The sequence below is a fragment of the Accipiter gentilis genome, chromosome 4 (assembly GCF_929443795.1).
Source record: "Accipiter gentilis chromosome 4, bAccGen1.1, whole genome shotgun sequence".
Classification (NCBI taxonomy): domain Eukaryota; kingdom Metazoa; phylum Chordata; class Aves; order Accipitriformes; family Accipitridae; genus Astur; species Astur gentilis.
The window spans coordinates 5,059,388-5,084,265 of record NC_064883.1 but is presented as its reverse complement, the minus strand read 5'-3'; the positions used below and the strand labels follow the sequence as shown (position 1 = coordinate 5,084,265).

General features: G+C 39.1%; 1 protein-coding gene across 8 annotated transcripts in view; it reads right to left on the bottom strand.

The window, feature by feature from the left end:
• Positions 1–24,878, bottom strand: part of THRB (thyroid hormone receptor beta) — a 176,662-nt gene that overhangs the window by 35,263 nt on the left and 116,521 nt on the right. For 7 of the 8 annotated variants that reach the window (XM_049798423.1, XM_049798424.1, XM_049798422.1 and 4 more), the window contains one exon: positions 15,636–15,699. In XM_049798423.1, coding sequence (XP_049654380.1) covers positions 15,636–15,642 — 7 coding nt within the window. In that variant the 5' untranslated portion in view covers positions 15,643–15,699. Of the gene's footprint in view, positions 1–2,408; positions 2,857–15,635; positions 15,700–24,878 lie in introns of those variants that run through there. The other variant, XM_049798420.1, reaches the window with a different exon arrangement.

Below are 24,878 nucleotides of genomic sequence, written 5' to 3'. Positions count from 1 at the left end.
TCCCAGACAGTCCCTATCTTTTCATATCACAAAAAAACCCTACTGAAAACTCTAACAGCTTTTGAGCAGAAGTACTAATGTGGCTTTTGCAACATATATAATTTGTCAAATACAGCCATCTCCGTGCCCACATGATAAGTTATCACTTCTCTTTAATGTATTTATTTGAACTTACTCATTCACCTTATGTACTACGATCAGAGACTCCAAATGGTCCCTCAAAAATATGACTATGCAAATTTATTGTTATAGACTAAACTAAGAAAACCTCAAACATCAGAATCCAAAATAATACCGAGCACTTACAAGAACAGAAAATTAACTCTGTATAGTATTTATCTTATTTTGAAAACTCTACTTGTGACTAAATCATAAAGTATGTAGAATTAGGGAATTTTAGTGTTGTAAAGTTACAATAGCATTTGACAGTTCTTGGAGTATGTCTCAGTGAAATCAAAGACATTAAAAATTGTCATTTTGTCACCACTATATTTATTATAGCAAGTGATACAGTTGAGGGAAAAAGAACTAAAGCTTTCTGGCATAAAATAATTCCTTTGAGTTTGCAACAGATGCAGCAAGCTTCAAACTAGCTGCCCCCGAGGAAAATCTTTCTTACACAATAGCACGCCTCTTTTCTCAACGTGTGTTAAGTCAGTTCTTTCTCTAAAAGCGCTTCTCTCACAAAACCTGCTGTACCTCGGTTATGACATGACACTAAATTTGTATGTGACTCATAAAATGCCAGTATGATGTGCCTTTTATTGAAACACTTCAGACTCATTAGTCTGTTTGGATAACAAAGAATGTCATAGTTTATATTTAAATGTTCAGATTCACTACAAATCCAGTTCTCCCTGAAAATATTTGACACCTTGAATAAATTTGGTTAAAAGAGAATGGAGCTTGCGCTTTCACGATCAAGACTCTTCCAGGGTTCATGTTTGCTTTTTCTTGCTCGAGTTCCTTGCACTGTTCACGATGTGTAGGTAGCACACCGTCTTGTCAGAAAGCATTTGCTCCCCACGAGGTTTGCCAACAAACTGGCTAACAAAATTCTTTGAATAGTGTTTGACAACTTTTAAGATGGTCTCTGAGCAAATATTGCGAAGAGTAATTATAGACCTGTGACCCAGACAACCCAATTTGTTAAGTCTCCCCATATCTTATAATTGGAAGACCCTGTTAGCAGACATCAGTTAATTACGCAGCTTATCTCTTGAGAAAGTAACCGCCAATACTTAAAACATGTACCTTTTCTGAGTCATTCCTTACCACAACTCCACAAGAACACTTCCAAGGTAAAAAGTTCCATTTGTTCAAAAATAAAATAGAGCAGAAAGCTAGCTAATGTAGCTTGACACAACATAATTAACAGACTTGGATGGGACTGTCTGGGTTTGGCAGCCTCCTGACAGCCCTTAGTAAGACGTTAAAGCGATCAACACCTGACATCTGTTAGCAAAGAGGCATTCTGAGGTAAAGAGCAACTAAATCTAAAGAAATCAGGTACTTAGACCAGTTTAACTTTTTCATGAGGTGATATCCTGCCTGACATTGTAATCTTTCTTCCTGGAGTGATGCAAGACTTAAGTAAAAGAAAACAACTTGTAGTCCCTTCTTCCCAATATGCAGTAATTATTTTTTAGGCAAAGAACAATTAAGAACTATCTATCCCAGTTTAAAAAAGAATAAAAATAACTTAAGCACTAAATTTGTGCTAATACCTAAGCAACTGTGATTCTTGCAAGGAATTCCTTCAACGCTTCACTGATGTGAAAAAAAAGCTACCTGAAAGAAAATGGTTAATTCTCCTGACTACTGAGGCAAAGAATATTCATAACAAGAAGTTTCGTTTACTTGAGTTCCGTATGTGCGCTTACTGAGGCTTTGGGGATGGTTAATAATAAGAAAGAAGAAAAGGCAAACAACACAGTCACAGGTGAGATGAACACCCTGGAAGTAGTAAAGGAATGCTTTCATTTGCCTTTGCATTTTTAATGTATCAAGGATATGCTTTATTTAAAAAGGCCAAGTTCAGAAAAGATTTTTTGATCAGCTTATCAAGACCGTAAAAGAGAGAGACAAATTTTTAAAGGGCTAAAGGAATAGATATTATTTTATGTTTGGTATCACACAGAAAACCCCAGTAAGTACTCATCATATTGTCACCAGGGCTCTTCACAAAGCTATCGAATTGAGTAAAAGGGAATACTAAAAATCACAGTTATCCCTCCTGGAAAAAAAAAAATTAAATTAAAAACATTAGTAATAAGAAAACACCTCCCACATAATAATGCTTTTACCAATGGCCAAACCCCTGACCATAAACAAAGATAAAACAACCTGGTGGGGTGTTTTTTTTTTAATACAGCGTTTGCTGTGCCCTGCATAATAATGCCAGTTACCTTTACACTTTTTTTCTTCTTTTTGGTACTCCTGGGCACTTGACATGACTTGAAAGTTTGCTTTTGTATGGCCTGGCTGTAAAATTGTGCTAGTCCAAGTTGAAGCATGTTGACATTGCGAAAGCTGCTGTCCATTCTTCTGGATATCATAATTTTTGGAGTGTCTTTTCCTACACAATCGGTCTTCTGCTATGCCCACTACATTCCATTTCTGATTTCTGTCAGGAAGGTGAATCAGTCTGTCCCATAACAGGAGGCCACGTCCTGGATGTTTGGCAAATACTGCAGGGCTACAAACTGTTGGCATTGCCAAAATCTTGCTCAGGTGTGGAGTTTTGGAAAGCAAGTGGTTCCCCAGCTCTCCTGATGCCGTGGTATTCCTGTGCATCTCCACTTGACCGCACTGATATGATGCAGAGCCTTTCAGCCATGCCCATTCAGCCACCATAGTTCCCCTTCGGTACAAGTAAATATAAAAATTTTCCCGTCTGTGAAGCCTGAACAAGTAGGCAGATCTATGTGGACAGGCTAACACTAGATGTAACTTTCACAACATCACAACTACAACATGGGCCTCAGGGCAAGTTACCACCAATTTATTGCCTTGCTCATATGATCATTTGAGGTCTTGTAGGTCGAGGCTGGTCGTGAACAATTTTCAGATACTTAAAACACAAAACATCAAGGATTCAGCCTTGTTTGACTTTGCTCTTATCGTAGGCTGACCTGAGGGACACTCTGTTACCTAAGTGTGACATTCTTATGTGGGCATGCTTAGCAGTTCCGCTTTTGCTACCTACTGCCTTTCTCTAGTTGTGGTCACAGGGGAGTATCAGAGACACTAATTTTATCACAGGACTATGGACATTTGGGTCCAGTGTAGATAATAAACAATACTAAAGCTGCATGACTTGATCTAATTAGTCATAATAATTAATCAAATTTATTTATTCTTTGATACAGAAGAAACTGAGCTACCACTAGTTGATAAATCTGTAAAACTAAATATAGCCCATCTTCTATTCTTGGGTAGCAAAACTAAATGCTATAGAAAGGACACATCAGAGGTGATATTCCACATTTAAAGAAATTATTTTATTTTATATTATATGTATAAAAATTCAAATACAAAATAGCTTTCTAACTTGCATATAGAAAACAGCAAATTCCAGACATTTGATGACTGATATCCACCGTGGTTTTAATCATAGTAAGATTCTGCTATTTTAACAGACCTAAGAGTTAATTTTACATACGTTTCACTCAGTAAAGTAATTCATATACCTACCAGTAAATAAGTGCATACTAAGTCAGTAATTTCCTGATAAAAATGATTAAAAATAACTTTGGATTTCAGTTACCAGATCTATGATACTATTGCTGTTTCTGAAAGTTTTGTCTTAAGACTTCTCTAAAGTGAAACATCGCTAATATATGACATATTCAGAAGACTTAATGACGGTTAGTATTAAATACTGTTATCCTGTGATAATCCCTGATATTATATATAGCTTTCCTCAATATCTTATTTAATTTTAAATGTAAACGCATACTTTTTTTCTGCTGGGAGTGTAAGCTCACCTGATATTTGCAGTGAGAAGTCCTCAGCGGGACATGATTCAACAACATGAATTTGTGTGAGAAACTATCTGGCATCACAGACTTCAATGCATAGGGCAGGTAAGTTAACTACAGAATTTGCATTTACCTGCTTACTTCTGGCTTAATGATCTGCTCTTAGTTCAGACTTGATTTCTTAGTAAAATTAAAAACTAACTCTAAATGCAGGTCATATGGCAAGAGAATATCACTTGTAGGAGGACAATCAGATTTAAAATAGAATAGTGAAAGTAACCCAGAAAATACTAGGCAATGTAAAAAAAAAATTAAAAGACCAGAATATAAAACTTTTTTTCATAATTTGATCACTTTCATATTTTCTAGACTTCATAATAAATTTAAGCTCAGAGGGAGAGACTGGATTGTTCTGATAAGACCCTCTGGGAGCTGCACTGAACTTCCCTGTAAGATCTGAACTGAACTTGGCCACTTCACTCTTCTTGGCACGGAGAGGAACCGTGCACTATAACCCACTCTTCCACTAGGCTTTGTGCAACCTCAGATAACGTACCCTTCAGTACAAGGCTACTCTCCTCTTCCTTGTCTTCCTTCATGTTCTAGTTACCTCCCTGCATGGATAATATTGCATCTTTATACAAATGCGAGACTCAGGCATGTGCAATATGTATATTAAAAATATAGGCATTTCTACAGTTCACTCATAAATAGATACTTCTATGCTTTGTCGATTTCTTGAGCAGACTACTGATCCCACAGAATTCTCAACCCTGTTTAAAAAAAAGTCAGTTACATCCTCAGTTACTCAGTTCTTGCTATTAGTCCTGAAAATGAGATCAGTGATTCATAATCCAGGCTGTTAAATCTTGTTAGGCAAAAATTTCTGTATCTTTTTCCCAAGTCTATCTTTGATATTAAAGGTCATCTTTGCTGTCTTTTAGCCTATGAGGATTTGCTATACCTTTGATTTTAATTAAAAAACGTATACTCACTGCAATGATAAAACTTTTGTTCCCCAAGGATTCAGAAAAGATGTTACACAAGGTTTACAGATTTTTAACTTTAGAAAGGAACTCTAAAACCCTCCTTAACTTAAAAAAATAAAATTAAAACATTTTCCAATTTCTGTGTTTGCAAAGCATCTGTGCGATTTTAAAATACGATTCTAGACACATTTAAACTATGAGAAGAAACTGATTCTATTATAGCTTCCAACATTTGGAATTTGTCCAGGCAGAGTTTACAAAGGCTAACCCAACATCAAGCAGCTTTATCATCTCTTTTCCTTTTAGTTCTCTCTGAAATTTGTCTCACTATTTTGACTCCTATGTTAGCTACAGTTTATTTAATTTCACGAGCTTCCACTTTATTTCACAAATTCCCTTCAGTCACCAGGGACATTTTACATTCAAATTTTGCTAGACGAGGATTAAGTTGTAAGGACCTACCACTGAGGGGTCCCATATATTGTCTCCTTTTCTTATACTCCTATACTGTGGCGTAGCAGGTATGTCCTAATTTACCATTTAGCTTATTAAAATGTTAAATTAGAGTTTCACTGTAGGACAACATTATTTATTCTATTCCTTTTGTTTCAACATATCTTGCCTGAATGCCTCAAAAGCTTTTTTCTTTCTTTCTTTTTTTTTTTGGCAACAGAGAATGCAGTTTAAATCTCCTACATCTGCTCTTGGTTTTGTCAAACCAAAACCCCTGATAAAGGATGATAATGTAATTTCGTCTGAGCTCCCTAATTGTAAGAGAAGTATCCCTCTCTCCCCTTCCAGCTACTGTTAACATGGCTATAATCAAGGCAGAAAGAAGTACAGCCTACTGGGATGAATCATGACTAAAACCACAGGCCCTATTTCAGAGTAAAGAGGGACTAGTAAGAAGGGCCTTGAGCTCTTCCCATCAACGTAAGTAAAGGAATCATCAAGCAATTTCAGAGATATAAAAGCAGCACATCACAGCAATAACAGGCATCTGAGCAGTTAACAGTTCGAAAGACTTTATCAAGTTCCCATCATAGTGTCTTTAAAAGTAAGTTGGTTTTACAGAAGCAGAAAAGTTTTAGCAGATGAAGTGCCCATTGAGCTAAACTAATAGGACACGTGAGGAGAATCCCTCAGAAATTGTTTATTACAGCCCAAGACAAAGAATCCTAATGGGTGATAGTAAAGGTTGGCTTCTTCTCAGATATGCAGAGTTATCTGAATGTCAGTATATAAAGGACTATAAAAACAATGGAACAATTCATTTGTTTTCCTCTCAGTTATATGCTTTTTTTCCTACTTCTCTACTAGTATCTGCCAACAGTGGTGAAGGAAGAGATACAAAAATCGTTTCCCTTCTTTAGTACATCTCAAGAAAAGGGAGTCATGACTTGTTTTTCCAGAAGGACGGGAGTGGTAGCCAGCCAGCCAGGAGGACAGCTGCTGGAATGAGCTGTGTACCTATTCTGAACTTTGACCCTGACAAAACCTGAGGATGCACAGCACAGGACCAAAAAGCACACTGAAAAGACTGCCTGTTCCCTGTGCTCACCACAACAAACCTAGAGGCACCGCACTAACTCTCCCTGCTGTGCCCTGACAGCTGCCCTCATCCTTCCTAGCTTGGGATCTACCCTGTTACACTGAAGACTGGCATTTGTATTACCGTTATTACCATTAGTGCTTTATACTGCAGTAGCTCCAGTTGAACAGCTATATCCATTGGTGATGAAAGCTGCTCTGTGACCACACAGGCAATCAGTCCCTGCTCCTCAGAGACTACATTGCTCGCACTTTTTTGGGGAGTGCAAACATTTCTTTTTCACCCTCAGCAACAGGCTATCACTTAGTTTCAAGGCAAAAGGTAAATCAGCAGTTCTGGGAAGTCAGAGGAATGCTGTTTTTACAGTTACAAAGACAATTCCTCTCACAACAAAAAGTTATTTTATATTCCAAAACTGCTCACAGCCTGTAAGAATTTCAACTTGCAGTCTCTGAATTGTCATTAACTTACTTGATTGCAAAACAAAAGATTGACAAAAATGATTCTTGTATAAACTTTTGCCTCTTCTCATATTTGAAGTTACTGAAAACAGAGCAGCAAAGGCAACAGCACTTCACTGGTGTTTTTTTTTAAAAAAAAACAACATTGAAGTATGCAAGCATCTAAGGACACTGAAGTGGGTTGGCTTCAGAGAGATCAACTAAGGCAAATGTAATCAGGATTAGGACTGAGGGGTGCATAGTAGGTTGACCAAACAGCCTCGCTTTGTATGGACCTGGTCCAATAACACTAGATGACTTTTACTTACTGACTTAAAAAAAAAAGAAAGCAAGCTACAATTGAATGACATCTCCCCAGAAAAACTGAAACCCGATTCATGTTTTATACAAGCATTTTAAAGCACACAAAGCAACTATAAGTAAAAGCATGTAAAGCTTTCATGTGTGTTTGTGCTGGGAATGATAAAACTATCTGTGCCAGACAAGGCTAAGGTTTTGTTTCTTCTCACCAATGTTGCAGTCAGCTCACAGCATTTTCTTTTCTTTCCTTTATTTTGCTTCTCCTCTCCTCTTCCCCTCTCCTTTCCCCTCCTTCCCTTTTCTCCCAAATAACACCATAGCATTTTCTTCTTATTCTTCCTTATCAAACAGGAAAACACTTCACAACTGAGTTTCTCAAGTTTTAAACTAGGTTTGTGTGATCCTTGAATAAGCAGAAGGATGGAGCACAGCTAATACAGACTAGCCAGATTCTTCTTTATAAATATGCAAAATCTGCCTTCATATAATGTGCTAAATAAAACTTTTGACAACATGTGATTTCTTTCTTAAATTTTAAAATGTAAAAATGATAACAACTATAAGAAAAAATTGTACAATGAGAGAAAGGGACTTTAGCAGGTGAAACTAGTGTTGTCTATTGAAACCACCAGGTGGTTTCCAGTATTTCAGAAAGATGTGTGTATGTGTATGATTGTGGAAGTAAACAGAGCCAGGATTATTTAATGCAGGACTGTTGTACTGTTACTTGCTTTAACAGTGGCAATATTATAAAATATTTAAATATTACATTTTAGAATATGGCTTTCAATATAAATTAAATTTCAATATTTTCAAACAATCTTTTGGACAAAAATTATATCATCATGAAAGAAGAGTGCGCAGATATTCCAATAAACTTTGTAAAGAGTTTTTAACGAGTAAGAAAAGGTAACATTAAGAAACTTGCAATATACAGTGTAATAGCTTTATCCTTGTTCTTGCTGACAGATATCTTAATGAGCTCCTTAGTGTGAACCAGTGTAATTGTTTTTAAAAACACACTGAATTTCTATTAATTATTAAAATAATACTAGATGTATACTTATCTCATCAAGAACCTGGGCTTGACATTATGCTCAGATTTCTAAACATAAGAAAAAAATAATCAGAGGAAAAGAATATCCAGAAGAACGTGACAGCTCATCTGTAAGAACCAGAGGCAGATTCTGAGCACAGAGAAGCAAATGGTTCAGGTTTTGGTATGTAAAGAGCTATCTGAAACCCTCTCACTAGAAAAGTGAACAGGAGTTGTGTACCCAAATAAGGAATCTCGTGACAGCTACAGATACAATAAAAATACTGAAAGAAATGAACGACCAAAGCTATATGGGAAAAAGCAGTAAGATACTGGGATACACAGTGGACCTAGAAAGGTAACATTAACCAATAGAGTCACATAGATGCTAAATGCATTTGACCCTCTCATAATTTCGTACAACACATGGGAGGGAGTTTTTCTGAGAACAAGGTATACCTGAGCATGGCAGCACTATTCAAACCACAGGGCTCGCCTGGTTACTGTTCTCCAACGGGAGCCATAAGAGGATACCCGAGGAAGAGTAAGAACAAAGCAAGCATGTATAAGAGTTCTCTCCAACAGTCTCCAGATCCCCAGCTACTTGTCAGCCCAAGGGATTGCCTGAGCCCCTGTAGCCTATCTAAACTGTAGTAATACCCAAGGTATCTCTCTTTGAAGTGCAGCCCAGTCTCTTCTTGCATATACTTGCATTCACAACACCCTTTGGCAAGGCGCTCCAGTATCTGTCTCTCTTTAATGTGCAGAACCACCTCCCTCTGTTTTAAACTAAGACTAATTTGATGCCCAACAGACAGCAATTCACCTCTCCAGCACTCATTTTGCCGACTACTGCTTGCGTGAATATGGGAATGCTAATGGTTTTTTACACTCTTCGTATTATGTTAGGTAATTCTTTTAATGCCTGGGAACCTACTAAAATAACAGTAAGAAACCAAAACACCATTTCCAGATTACGTATCAAAATACCATATAATCTTTAAAAGCATGTAAGTTACATTGAAACCATTTGGGAAATCACTCAAATCACTTCCAACCACTACCATCATTTTGTAAAATCCAGATTCTGAGTACTGCTTTTGCCATGAGCTTTCCAATCTGTTCACATGGTCTTTCCTCAATCCCACATTAGACTTCCACCCCTCCCCACCAAGGAATGGACAATATATTTGGCCACTATTTACTAACAGCAAATCCTGAGGATATGTGCACATAATTGGAGGTCTTTGTTTTTTCAAGGCGATGAAACAGTTCAAGCTATTTTAGCTCTAGAATTGCTTAAAGAGATACCCTGTATCTTGAAATAACACTTCCTGTTCAAGGATGGAGGTTTCAGCAATGGCCAGGTAAAAAAAGAGGTACTAAAACTAGCAGTGTTGACAAATATGTAATTTGTGAAAGACAAAAAGAACCCCCAAACAAATAAAGTTTGCCCAAATAGTGTAGTCAAAGGCTTCTTCAGAAAGAAATACAAACTGGGATGTGATGAGAGAATTCTTTAAAATTTGAAATAAACTGAAGCTTGGTACAGGTCTAAAAGGTTGTCAGACACGTGATCACATACATAACAAAGCAGATCTGAAAGTCTGGTCTTCAGGTTTTGTAACCTTTAAACATTCCCTTAAACATTTGCCTTCTTTTATGATAAGCACTGTAGCAAATCTGATGCTTTTAAAGAATGTCATCAGAAATGCATTTAGGGAATGTAAAAGGTATTTTGTTTATATGGCAATAACTGGAAAATGCCCAATTGGATAGTAGCTTTCCTATAGTTCATCGACGGCTTTACATTTTGGCACAAAAAAATTACAGTCCTCTCTACATACAGGACTGCATATCAAGGACAAGTACTCTAAGTTCATTGTTCTGACACACAGTCATCAGAACTGAACAGCAGTCTGTGCTCAGGCTTATGAAGACCATAAAATGGCAGGCTGCAACTCCGGTGGCAAGCACAGCAAAGGGAAGTGCTTCATTTTATAGGCTAGTGCATAAGATATAGAAAAAACACACGGACATTTTGGTTTTTTAATTAACTATTTTAAAAGGTTTTTGCCTGTGAAATTAACAAGTATGTTTTGTATTGACAACACTATGCACTCCTAACTGATGGCAGCAGTGAAACACAGTGTAACACAGCCTAAGAATGATATTCAACATTCCAAACGCAGGCCTGCTCTCATCAGAAATAACCTTCAGGAAGACAATTTAACAAAAAGTAGCACCTCTGGTTTAAATAAAATCACTATAGAAAGGGACTAAGTATACTGACAGATTATTGAAAAAAAAAATAGAAAAGGAAAGAAATATCAGCACTAACATAATGAAACATACTTAAGAAAATAGCTAGCAGATGTTGCAAAGCTAAAAAAATACTTGTTTGTTTTTTCTGTTCTTTGTGAAATCTAACCAGATCCAAAATTTTTGAAAAATGTGTGTATCTTATCCGTAAAACGTAGCAGGTATCCATGAGTTGTAAATACCAAATTTAAACACCTTTAGAAACACATAATCATAAGATCTTGTTTCTCCTAAAGAAAAAAAACACTCTTTGAAGAGTCTTTTTTTTGTCCCATGATGGGAAAGAAAACCCCAACACATTATTAAAGAATTGCATAAAAAATTGAAACATTACAAAATGTTACACAGACTACCTGCCTTTTGAAACTTTTGGATTCATATAGTACTTTTTGAAAGCACTTTTTAAAACATTAAAGTTTGAAACAAAAAAGTTAAAATTAAACCAGAATGTCTGTAACCTAGAACTTACCAAGTGTGATATTTTTAACTGCATATTCAAAAATACGCTTCTAAGTAATAAGAGCCATCACGGAGTGATTCATAGCTTCATGCAAAAACATCCCACAATATAAATCTTGTTAACCTTTTGAAAATCCCCAAAAGCTCATTACAAAGCTGCTGAATCCCGGTGTAACAAAACCTTATATTAAAGTATTTACTGTCCTTCTAAAAAGTCCATTACTTAAAAGAAATAATAGCCGGATTTTATCACGGTCTGGCAGACGAGAAGTGTCAGACAGTGATGTATATCAAATTAAATTATCCTAGGAAAATCACTGTAGAAATTCAGGAGAAATAATTTCTCAACTGATGTTACACAATAAACTGTTCTCCATCTGAATTAATGACAAGTTTACAGTGTAATGAGCATTACAGTGAAAAGACTCATGAAGAAAAAAGGTGGTACCTTTCCTATCCTATTACTTTTCCCAGTTCTTGGAAACTACATGCAACACCCTTGGAGACACTGGTTTTCAAATGGATTTGTTGCACAAAAGCTGATTAATTTTCTTCTCCAAATGAGTGACCTGTTACAAGAAATGCTGCATATTAAATTCTACTTACTGAAAACATGCATTTATGACATTTAAATTATATTCCCTAATGTAAGCACTTAATTTTATTATAATTCCTATCTTGATCTAACTTTACAGTCATTACCAAATAGAACAGTGTGAATATTTGAAAGTAGAAGTACAATGTCTGAGTCGATTATGAAACTCCAAGTAAAAGCAGAGTAAAATCCTAGCCTTACTGAAGTCAGTGAAAGAGCTACTGCAGACTTCACGGACACTGCTATTACATTCTTTGCATTCAATCTTCATCTGCCATGAAGGTGAAATTAATGAGATTTACTGTATTCTACAAATACTATTTTCTGGTTTTAGAACCCATTCTTCAATTCCTTCTTCAGTTCTCACTCCAGTAAATGAAGTAAGACTAAGATCTGTCTCAGGGCTTGTCCTGCATTTTGGGAGAAAATGTACAGAAGGAAGCCTTCAGTGATAGATTATTGCCAGTGAATAACAACTATTGCCACTGAATAGCGATGCTAAAGCCATAAGCTTCACTACAGTATTTAAACAGCAAGAATTTTTTAATGAACTATGTTACATACTGATTTATTTGAAAGTACTATCTTCTCAATGAGAAAATAATACTTTCCAACTTTTAAATTTTTCTATTCTACTGTGCTAATGAATGGCAGAAAGGCTTGCAGTTATTGCTAAGATAGTACTAATTTTTAAAATGATTGTATTTTTTTTTTCCCCAGGTATTACTTTGTGGACAGTAATTGCTAGTACCAACTGTAGAGCTGCTGATGAACTATGGGGGGAGCATCCAATCAGTCATTTTCCACTTATTTCTATTTAAAAGAAAACCCCAAACATATTTTACTTACATTCCCTAAATGCATTTTTGATGTTGTTCTTTAAAAGCATCAGATCTGCTGCAGCATTTATTATAAAAGACAACGAACATTTAAAAAAATCAGTTTTCAAACCAGGAAAGCTAAACTTCAGATTTGCTTTGTTACATTTATGTATGTGATCACTCATCTGAAAACTATTTATTTTAGGCACATACCAAGCTTCAGCTTATGAGAACAGAATGCGCCTGTCTCAGTACTCAACTGCAAGACATATTATGTCCAGCTCTCCCTCTCCAGAAGCATCCCTTTATCTCAATGTTTGGTCATCATCTGAGTTATGTGTACATAAAACTGGTTACGCAAGTTTTGACACTTAGAACTGGCAGAGTTGCAAAAGCATACTGACAAGCACAGTGTTTACAAAACCTATAGGTCCAGCTTTTCACTTGTCAGCTTCTAATGTCATCAAGTATCCAGTATTAGGCGTTCATTAACTCCATGCGTATGGCTGTGCGAAAAGGAAGAGTAGTTTGGACTTCATTAACTCAACATTTGCCTTTCAGTTTATCTTTCTACATGCAAAAATTGTACCTGTAGCATTAATTTTGCTTTTTATTTTTAATTTCATTCACTTTCAAGTAAGGGCTTCTACACTTCTGAAATCTTTCCATGTTACCCATAACTTTTAAGTTCCCGGAATACTTTTGGAAAACTTGAACTCTATTAAAAGCTATAAGCACGTACAATTAGAGATGTGTGCCATAAAATAATTACACCAGTACGTGTTTTTAAAGCTGAGATGTCAAAATATTCAAAATATTTCTCCTATGGCAACTGCAAAATGTAGTAAAGCCTAGCTTTACTACCAAAGGCCAAATTCTACAATCTTCTGTCAGAAAAAACTTCTCTAGATTGCACTAGAAACTGGAGGCTTTTGGGCAGTGCCTACAAGAGGAAAATTCTTACTGCAGTAAAAAAGTAACATATGGGTAGAGAAATTTTCTATCAAAAAAATCAGAATAATACAGCCTATTATTTTAGGCAACTGGTTTGGTTTTGGATTAGATTCTGTTCTCATATTCCAGTGACTCAGTAACAGAATCTAAGCTTTCATTTTCATTCATTAGGAAAGGGGTCCTGTCTGGCTCTGGATGGTGGTATTTATGCAGTTTTTATAGAGTTTGAAAGATTTTTATTTCATCCATGCTTCTTTTCACATTCACACTCATGTAGGGAATTTCATTCCTATAATGAGAAACAGAAAATATAAACCGCTCATAATGAAAAGTGCTGGACATCTACAGCTGTACCAACAGTCATCTTCTGCAATGAACTGTTTATTTTGCCTGGCGATTATTTTCTTTGCACATATTTGTTCTGCCCACTTCTTTCAGAAGTAATGCAGAAAAGGTAAGTCCTTCCAATTAGGCTTTGTGTTTCACTGAGCTTAGCAGAGCTGCCCTGCCAGGGGGAAGTCCAGGGAGACAGGTCTGGTTAGAGTGCTAGTAGGAATTCTCCATACCCCCCCCCCTCCCCCCCCCCCCCCATAGGAAGATAAAACCCCAAACAAATAAGGTAAGGATAAAATGGGTACACTGCATTTCCTTCCCCATCTCTTGCCATCAAATAGCACAAGCTACTAATTGATCCCTCCAAAACCACAGCAAAATCAAGCCCTGTAGTAAAAGTTCAAAAAATACAGTTTAACATGAGACAGAAGAGAGCACAAAAAAGAGCTAGAGAGACCCAGTTACATGTTAATGCTTTAAATTCTTCCAAAAGAGGTATTTGCTAAATGAAATTATAATGCTTAGAATGCCTGCAGAAGAATGCAAAAACACTTTACTGGGCCCTGCCAATGTAGCCTAAGGATACTAACTCCTTCCCAGTCCTCATGTGGTGGTGATGCTAATCCAGAGCCTGACACACCAACCAAGGGTCAGGTATTCCACTTCATTCCATGAAAAGCCTTGATGCCCTCTGCCTCCTCCACCTTATATTCATCTGTGCCTAACCTCTGCTTCAATGGACAGCAAAGAAGCCATAAAAACAGAAGTAAAATGATGCATCTTTGTATATTATAAAATAATACATTTTACTATGAAAGCATGCATTTAAATAATACTCTGTTTCTCCCCATGATTTTTACTCTCTACCTCGTATCTAGGACCCTGAACTTCGAAGTCCAGCTTTGCTGGTGAATGCAGTTGCTACCCCTTGCTGGTGAATACAAAAGGATGGGAGCCTTCTAGGGGAAAGGAAAGGATATTTGATCTGCCCGGTCAGTAAAAATAAAGGGTCCCTTGAGCATAACACCATGAATTCAGTCTTGTTTGTTATGATTTTCCCTATGTAGCACATGCTGCATTTTACAAACAGGCTTTTAAAAGGTCCCATTTGTGGCATTTGCCCCTTGAAATATGCATTGGCAAACAGTATCAGCAGAACATTCTCTTTTCTTATGCCATTTGATGAATACTAAAACAAATTCCGGAAGTCTGACATTCTCTGGCTTTCTATATGATCTCCACGTAGTAAGTATATCTTTTTAGATACCCCGTTCTGGGATGAGAATATATGGGTTTTTTTTACAAACCTGATTTATGTATAGCCTTCAACTGCTTTACAATTAGCAGGGATAAGATGGTTAAGTGGACTTAAAATGGTTAATTGTCACTTCAACTCTGGATCTTCATGCCACCTGCAAACCTAGTCAATTATTATCTGAAGAGTAATCAAAATTAATTTGACTGTCTCACTTTGAACCTCAGGGGATATGTCCATGTTACAAAATAACTTAGGCCAATACACTCAGCAGAAACTGTCACTGTACTGTCAGTTTTAGCAAAAATGTTGAAGTTGGAATGGGCATTTAGAACAAAACACAACTTTGCTTCTGAAGGAAAACAGAGGATGAGAGTTGGGGAAAATGGGAGGATGAGAGCAGAAAAATGTTGGGGAAGATTACTGTGTGCCCCACATCTCTATCCTCTGGGTAGAGATTTCAATTCCCAGCACCAGTGCATTCAGAACTTGTTAAAGCAGTATTCTGCAGTAAATGTTTAATAATAATGACTCCAGCAAAGCAAGAAATATCGTATAGATTGTCTTATGATTACCTGACATACTGCTGGAGTTATGGATATGTAATCATTCTCGTTCTTCTTCTGTCACCAGTGTCACCTGCCAAGAAAGGAAAAAAAACCCCATGTAATACATCCATAAATGCAAATTTGCAGAATACCATTAACATTTAAACAGGATGGTACACTTTGGATCTTGAATACCATGGTCCGTGTTTGATGGCATAACACGTTAAATTCAATGCACGTTGCTTAACTGCATGAGGCAATGTATGTAAGTCAGGTCCAAAACCTGGTGGCCTGGAAGAGCTATAGGTAACAGGAATTTGGAAGCAGGATCAAAAAGCTGGTGGCTAGCAATGCAGGAAAAAAATGCTTCTGCCCACTTCATGGAACACCTTCCCTTAATTTTTTGCAGAAGTTCCTTTAGGTCTAATATGGAACTTCAGGTGCTAATTGTTTTTTACTTTACAGTGTCTAATGATACATGCCCATTACTCTCAGGTTCAGTAAAAATAGAGGATTCAAAGGAATTAGAAAAATCTCTGTCCACAGTTACACCGATTTTTCTTCAATCATTTGAAACTCAGAAGCCTATCAACTTTTACAAAGTTTTGAGACGTAAATAGTTATTTTACTCATTTGGTAGGAAACTAATTTATATGTACTTATTACTTAAGTTTTGAAGAATGGCACCTTCTATTTTATTAAGGAGATAACTGCAGCTGTGAGGAACTGGATTTGGCATCCTGAAGTCATGGTTTTAATATTTAGATTGCCTCCCCTATTCATATGTCCATACATACACACTGAGGTAGTAACTATACTCCTTTTCTGTTTGGTAGCAAAGACTGAAGCCCTGCAAGATGATTTTGTGTCAGGAGAGAAAGTCACTGATACCAGTTACAGCATCATCCTTCAGCAGCATCTGTATTTATACTAGCCATAATGTTTTTCAGAGGTATCCCAGGCAGCAGGCACTCATTCAGTCATTCCAGCCCAAAACATGGTGCCCAGTTGGATGATCCCGGCTCACTCCTTAGTTTAAGCACTACCAATCCAATCCGAGCAGAGACAATCCTAAAGGCATTACTCCAGAATAGAGACAAGATCGCATTAGATTTTTTTAAATAAGAAATCCCAGGCCTACAAGTGACCCCGCTAATGCCAGTGGAAAACTAGGCTGGGATCAGAGTCACACTCCTTGATCATCAGGAAACACGTACCTTTTAATGTTAGCATGCAAGTGACATTTTATAGCAGAAGCAGAACCTCTCAGATTGTCCTGATAAGACATTTTATGTTATGACACGGTCCTTGGTTTTTACTTTGTTAACGAACTTTTTTTATTTCTCTCCATCCACTCAGCGCCACAGCCCTGTCTGTATTTCCTCTCAGCCACTTTCTCCTCACACAGGGAGCGCCTCCCTTCCTTGTCCTTGTAATAAATATCCTCCGCCAACAGCAGGCTGAAAGGACAATAAGCGCATCTGCTCTGTTTAGGCAGACTACAACACTAGAATGAGAAAGCAGGTGAACTGCAGCAATCACGTGTACCCTATAATTAATGTATCTGGGACGCAGCCACGCAGTTTCACCTAAGCTCATCACCACCCCCCCCTCCAGCGGTACACCGCCGAGGGCTGAAAACCCTCCCGGGAGCTCAGACACCTGAGGCTCTGCAGTCACCCTTCAAAGGCTCCACAAGATGGCGGCGGGACGCCCCCGCCGCGCTTTGCAGGCCCCGCACCGCACCGGCCCCTCGCCCCAGGCGCTACTTCGCGTCCCACAACTGTAGACGGTGTGATAGCCAGCTCCTTCCCCCGCGGCCAGGAACGGCCGGCTGCCCACCCGTGAGGCGCAGGGAAGAGCCGCAGCCTGCCCACCCCCCCAAAACGGCTGGCGGACGCAGCGCTCCCTCCCCCCCCCCCCCCAGTTATTCTCACAAACACCCGCCGGCCCCCGCCCCCGGGCCCGCCCCGCCGCGCAGTGCGGTGCGGTGCGGTGCGGCGCAGTGCGGCGGCGCCCCCTAGCGGCCGCGCGGGAGCAGGCCGGAGAGGAGCGGGAGAGCCCGAAGCGTGCCCGCGCTGCTCGCCGGACCCGCGTCTGCACTGCAGCACTGCGGGGGGGGGGGGGGGGGGTGGGGGGGTGGTCTTCCCATGCAAATCTCGACCTTCCGAATTAACAGCTCTATTGTCTTCTCCCTAATGTATTCCCTATCTTCTTCATCACTTTATGCATCATTACATTAACGGGGCATATCTGGTAAATCTTTAAACTAAATTAAGTCCCACTCCAGGGTTCAGAATTGCTTCGTGACTGAAAAAACCAAACCAAACCAGAAACATCTCCTCCCCCCCCCCCCCCCCCTTCCCCCAAACCCAACCAAGAAAAAAAGGGGAAAAAACCCCCAACCCGTAATGTTTTCTCTATTTGTAAAGCAAGTGCGAAGTAAAACCTACTGAAAGTTTTACAGCAGGAACTGGTAAAATACCCTCCAGCATACATGCTGCAATGTATTTTTATCTCCTTGTCTTTTCTTTCAAGCAAACCACTCGAGATTCCGTCTGGGCTCTTCTCAGAAAAGACAGTATCTCCTTAAACTCGTAAAGGAAAAGCCAATACTCCGCTTGATATTTGCCAGGTACAAACAACACAACCAGAGGTGACGATACAAAGTCTTTCTTTTGCTACTGACATCCTGTGGAACTTCAAAATCCTTCACATTCAAAATTTAATCAAAAAATTTAATCAAAAGATTAAAGAGGATATAAATTTAGATAGGGCTCCAATTAAAATCAGACTGACCCATCCCACCATGTCATGGGACGCTGTGAACCTCAACAATAAGCCATTTTGCAGAATTTAATTGTGGTTTGGTGACTCAGTGACACACAAGTGCTCTTGAAGTAAACAACTGAGTGTTTTAAATAAAAATTCTGTCCCTCCTGTAAGTAATTAGTTACTAATCCTAAAATTATTGTTTTTGCGCCAATCTATTAAAAAGGATAAAAAGAAAAGGGAGCAATACAAAGTTCTTCAATGAATTCTGTATAGAGAGAAAAATTCTAGCTATCCTGGGAGTTTTGCCATTTTCCCTGATGAGACTAGGACTTGGCATGAAGGCAGCTGTCACTTGTGTAAAAAAACTAATTACGAAATGACTGTAGGGAAAGATAGTCTTTTGTCTAAAGCATTACACTAACGTATCTGGCTTTGGCACAGTCTTCCTGTGTCCCACAGTTTGAAATGCAGAGTGTGCATCCTCTTTCTCCTCATACCTGCCTAGAAAATAAGTTTCTCGGAGCAGGTCTGGGTGTTGCTGTGTGAAAGTACAGCATGTCGCCCATCTAGCATCTCCACTAGGTCGATTTAGCAGCAGCCAAAAGATAGATAGTAAATGAGCCCATTTGTAACACCTGCTTTGTACGTGATGGTGATTTTAATAATCTTTCCAAATGTATCAGAAATGTTTTCAAAAGGATGCTTTTATATGCACTTCCGGCACTTCATATGCCAGAAGTAATTTCTTATTTTTCCTTCTAAGGAATCTGGCATGTGGACAGAAACATTGTGGAGTACAGAACTATTTAGCCATTCTGGCACCCAAAACCTTGACTGTCTTCTGAAGGCCCAGCACAGTTGCTACTTTACATGAGCAAGAAGAGTAAGTGGTGTCTACATTAATTATAGCGAGTTCCTCTTGAAGGCATAGATGTGGAAGATGCCAGAGGAAATCAGGTTCTTTTTCAGAGTCTACGACTAAAAAGTACGTGAACGGGCAGAAACGGGAAGGTGGCAGATGAGTCACAGGCGAGGCTCCACCACATCAGGCCAATTAATGTCTGGGAGTCTTCACGGACATTGCAGAGTAAGTTTCTTTCTTGCCAAAAGTGACACAATTTTTATGGTTAAGCTTTGCTAACATCACAGGGAGCGGGCTTCATCAGACTATCTTTTGTGTGTCGAGTGCTCATTTGCCCACAAAGTGCTACCCAAGGTCTCATGGCTCTGAGTCACAAGCCCTGACCACGCAGCACTAACTTCAGAGGTTGCTATCTCACGTCCCACATGATCTCCCCACCAGAGAGCTGAGGCGGCAGACCAGGCACTGTGCTCTTTCTCCATCACTGGAGTTCAACCTTACTTTTTCTTTTTAACAAGGTAGCCCTCACGTTCATATTGGATACCCCATAGAAAAGTAGCAAAATTATTATTTATTCTGATACTGAGTTGTGTTTCGGATCTACAGCCCTGCACCGTGAAAAGAATACTCCTGTTTTGCCCCAAATGAAAAAAAGACATCTTTGGGATCTTCATCTCCTCTGGCCTGAAAAGGTGATAATTGGAATTAATTCTCAGGCTTTGGTCTCCAGTCTAGAAACACTGTCAAGCCATATTGCCAATTACTGCACTTACTTTCTTTTCCCATAATGAAAGGCGATTAACCAATTAACATTAATCAATGTGGTTAAGCGTTCTCCCACTCTCACCAAGGGCCGCCTCCTTCACACAAACGCATCGGATTAACAAACGGCTATATAAAAGGGTTGCGCCGCTCAGGGGATGAGGGTGGTGTTGACTTTGCGCTGTTGATTCAGCTTTAGGTGGTGGCTACCAGCCTCCCCTAGGCCAGGGGCACGGTACTTTTGTGGTTTGAATCCCAGTCCCTATCGGTACCATGAACCGCACGCTTCCCGGCCACCCTCAGGCTTCCCTTCCCACTCAGCAAGCAGCTGCCCCAGGCAGCACAGCGGGGACCAGCACTGCTGCCTCCTGTCTCTTCTCCAGGCAGGAATGGGTGGTAAAAGGGATTTTGCACCTTTCAGAAGGCCTGACAAGCCACCTGGCTCTGTGCCCTTCACCAGACTGTCCCCTGACATGCCATTTTAAAAGGTAGAGGGAGGGCCACGGGGCGACCTGGCTCATCCGCACAAGTCCCTCGTGTAACCCTACCTGCATCGCCCGATGTCCCTGGCTCATCCCCGGCACCCTTACACAACGCTCTTACACGACGCTTGCCATTTCTGGCTTGCTGGGAGCTGGGCTGCCTCCAGGGAGAGGAGCCTTGCATGGAGAGGAGGGGAGGGCTGCTGGCAGACCCGGGGCGGGTGGGAGCCTGCCCAGGTCCTGGGATGTAGCGGGGAGCAGGCGAGGATGCGGAGCGGGATAGCGGAGCACATAGGTTTTCTAATGGGGCACAGGGGAAAGCTCCAGCGTGGTCAGACCGAGCGCCCCAGGATGCCAGCCCCTCACGCTCTGCCGTGGCCCAAGCTAAGGCACTTTTGTTCTTCTTGGGGGCTATCTTGGCTTGAGGGTGATGAATTACGGGATGTGTCATCTGAGCATTTTGTTCTGCAGACTCCCTCCACGAAAGCTGCTGTCAATTTTAACTTCACCTGTAGTGAAAAATCTGAAATAGCAACTCCACATCAGGAAAAATGACAAGGTAGCCTATAGGCTGTATTGATGCCTAACTGAACTTTTAAGTTTGTTTCAATATTTAACAGCAAAGCAAAACCAGTACTTTAGAGCAGACTTATACAGAGCATTTTGTCCTAATACATGTTCAGTGAAAAATGTACTAAGCTATGGCTTATGGTACATGATACCTATATGATGAGCAAGCAGTATTCTGTCCCTGATAAAACATACTGAACAACTGTGCATTGTATGAGAAATAAAAATCTACCTAGTTTTCTAGATACGTTTAATGAAAAGTCCCCACCAGAACCGGCTTGTAGGCACAAGCTCAGAAGTGGACTTTGATTCATGCTTTTTATTGCTAGTCTAGTTCAACTCACGAGGACACAAAAACATGCAACAAAGCATAAAATCAAAACCACAGTGCACGATCTGTATAAACATTTACAGTCTATCCCAAACCACTCGATCAAAAAGGCAAGGAGCTACTGAGTTTTCCAATACGAAAGTCCAGCAGTTCTGTGTAACCTTACTCTTTCTTCCTCACACAGACTCAATATGTGCTCTTTAGAATAGGGTACTGGTTTTACCTTTTAGGCTCAGAACTTCCTATTTTAACTTGCTTCTTAAATGCTCTAAAAGTTGCTGAGCACTAACAAGTCAAGATTATGGATGCCCTCCATCAGTCAGGATCAGACCATAGTATGAATCATGCTCAGCTCTGTGCAGGCATCGGCAGCTTTTTTCCAGCATGAAAGCCAGAAAACTATTATATGCAGACAATAAGCTTGATAAATTAAAACGGTAACCTCACTGCTTTATAATTTTTTGAAAGCACTTGTGTTTCAATAAGCAGAACTGCAGGATGAACAATGACAATTTAGATGGACAAAGTCATTCCTCCTATAGTCCCACACTGGTGAGACTTTGGTTCTGGCATATGGTTTGCAGGACAGGCTGAATGATAAAGCTGTTGTTTTGGACGTATCTACAAAAAAACAGACACAGCACCACAAAATGAAGGAATGCAAGATAAAAGCAAGATAAAAGTTGTTTTTATGATTTCATCAGAACTTAATGTCTTATTGCATTGGGGTAAATATACCTTTTAATAAGCTAATGGAAAAAATAATAATTGATTTCATCATAGTCGAAAAGTGTTTTAGTGTTTCTGTCCATTGCCCAGTAGCGTGAACACGCCAGAAAGGCAGTCTCGTAGGTATCATCGAAAACACACAGGGGAAGACTGTAACATTACCTTTAAACCACCTGGGCATCAAGTAGAAACCTGAGTACGTAACACTCCTCTTGCCTTGTACTTACAGAAATGAATAACATTATCTCACAGAGTATCTCAAATCACTTATTATCACAGTGTGGAGCTGTTGACTGGCCCTAAGATGTAAAGGCTCTAAGAAACCTGCTTATATTCGGCTTAAAACTCTGTCAGCATAGTGGGCTGTAGCCTCCTCTTTGCTCCACTTCAACCCCTTGCAGAAATGTCAGCTCTCTAGCACTTTGCTTTGGCCTACTACATGTGTACACAGGAGGGCATGAGAGGAGCACAGAACTGGAAGCAGCCTTGTTTAGCCGCTATTTTGATAACCAGCGTTTTATTCCCTCTTGGGGACTTTCTTAACTCGAAGCGTTACAGTTGCAAGCTAGCCAGATTTGCCAAAGAGTAGCTGATCAGTAACTGTGCATTAAGTGATGTTTATATCATTAGAGATTTAGGCCTTAATTCAGAAAGACCTCTACCTACTTGCATAAATATCCAGTTGAGCAAGGATCCTGGAGGACCAAGGATGACAGAAAAGCAAAAGGGATAATATAAGAGACCTCGCATTTAAGTGATTATTCCTGTGTTTTCTGAAGAGCCTTTGAGACACTTCATGGCTTAAGTGTTCCTTCTCCAGCCTATAGGAGTTTCATTCAGACACCAGCTTTGACGTAAAACTTTTCTTGTCTGTTTTGTTCTGTCAACTCAGGCAACATTAGGTGTCCCTGAAATTTCAGCAGGGGACAGTTTCTCTTCGATGCTAATTTCTCTTATTACTCACTGCAAAACATGTATTAGACGAAGGCTGTCTTGAATTACCCAGTGAATCTCTACAACTGACTAAGATCACATAATCCCAAAGATACTAAGTTTCAAAGACTTTTATTGGAACTGGTGATTTTCCACCCTCATGATGACATGGATTAAGAAAAAGAATGTTTTCTAAATGTCAGGAAGGGAGGTACCTGGATGGATCTTGTTAACAAGAATGCATTTTGTCAATGCATCGTACATACACTGTGCCTAAAAAATCAGTGAAGCAGAAGTGAGTATGTTCTAAACTACAAATGTCACTCTGAATACGGATAAGTATTACCCTAAAGATTGGTACTGGCATTTGTTTGAGCTATTTTCAGGGGTTCAGATACGAACAGCAGAATTAACGTAGCTTTAGGCTTTCTGATTTTCTTAACCAGAGCTTCAGAGTGTCACCACTTAGTTTAAAAAAGAAATTCTAAATATTGAAAAATCATTGTCTGTATTTCAGGCCTTGAGTTACAGTGTGCAAATATATAGAACTTTGCAGAAACCCTTGGAAAAGAAAACAGAGATGCTGTTACAGCTATGGATTTAGCCTCATGGGTTTTGCATATTGCGTGACTTGACAAGTTTCCAAACTTGAATCTATTTGTCCTAAAAACTGATAGCTGAATTGCAAAACCACTGAATTCTGAAATGTTCAACACAGATTCCAGACCTGAAATGTATGGCTTAAATTCAATTATAATTGGGGGAAAACTTTGAAGAAGCTTATTTTCAACAAAATGAAGGTAACAGACCAGAACAAGAAGTCAGCTGTTTCCTGAAATCTAGATCCCTAGCCAGAAAAATCTATGGTAGGGGGATAAAGACTAGCTAAACATCCGCACAGATCCTTTCTACAAGTCAAACTGGTGGTCCTGCAGCCTTCGCCTGCCACTGCAGAAGCAGCTCAAGAGAAAATGGCATCAGACAGACACTGACAGCGTAATACACACCGAAAGGGGACAGTGCTTTTCTGGATGTGTAGGTTTAGGCCTTATGTCAAGCAGTAAGGCAGATAATATCCCCGGAGGCATGATGATGAAGGCATACCAGAGACACAAAAAAGTATCCATAATAGAAAAGGAGGGACAGACAAGTAAAGTTAAATGATTAAGGGGCTGGACTGACATGTATTAGTTGAGAGTTAACTATGGCTTGGCAAAGTGACAGGAAAGTGAGCATATGATAACCACGCTCAAAAGAGAGCAAGGGATGATGGAATAATGTGACTGTTATGGGAAATTTGGTTAAATTACGCTAATGGTTACTGGTGGACATGTAATTAGGTTAGAGGGCAGCTATATTTAAAAAGGAGAATTCTTGCCTGGTTTTAATTGATATTTTGAAATGGAGAAGCCCATATTGCTATTTCTGAGGTTTACCCAAAAGCTTATTTTTCAAAAGAAAAAATTCAATGACTTCAGTAACAATTAGGCTCAAGTTGGAGAAAGCTTTCTGCAAACATCTCCTCTGAAATTTCAAAATACAAAACACATGTTTTATACATACATAAATATATTTATAATTATTATAAATAAATAAAAAGTTTCAAGTTACCTGGCAATAAGCTGGTGGTCATAAAATATGACTGTATTAAAACTATCTAAACACCCATTTGCTTATGGTTTTGGGCAGACAGGAGTCATGGAGAGAAGGAATAATACTTGTGAAAATGAAGTAGAAACTCTTATTTTGCTTATTTTAACAGAAAATTGCTTGCACCCGCTGTAATGGCAGTCTCTATATGACCAGCACTGTGAGAAGTTAACTGG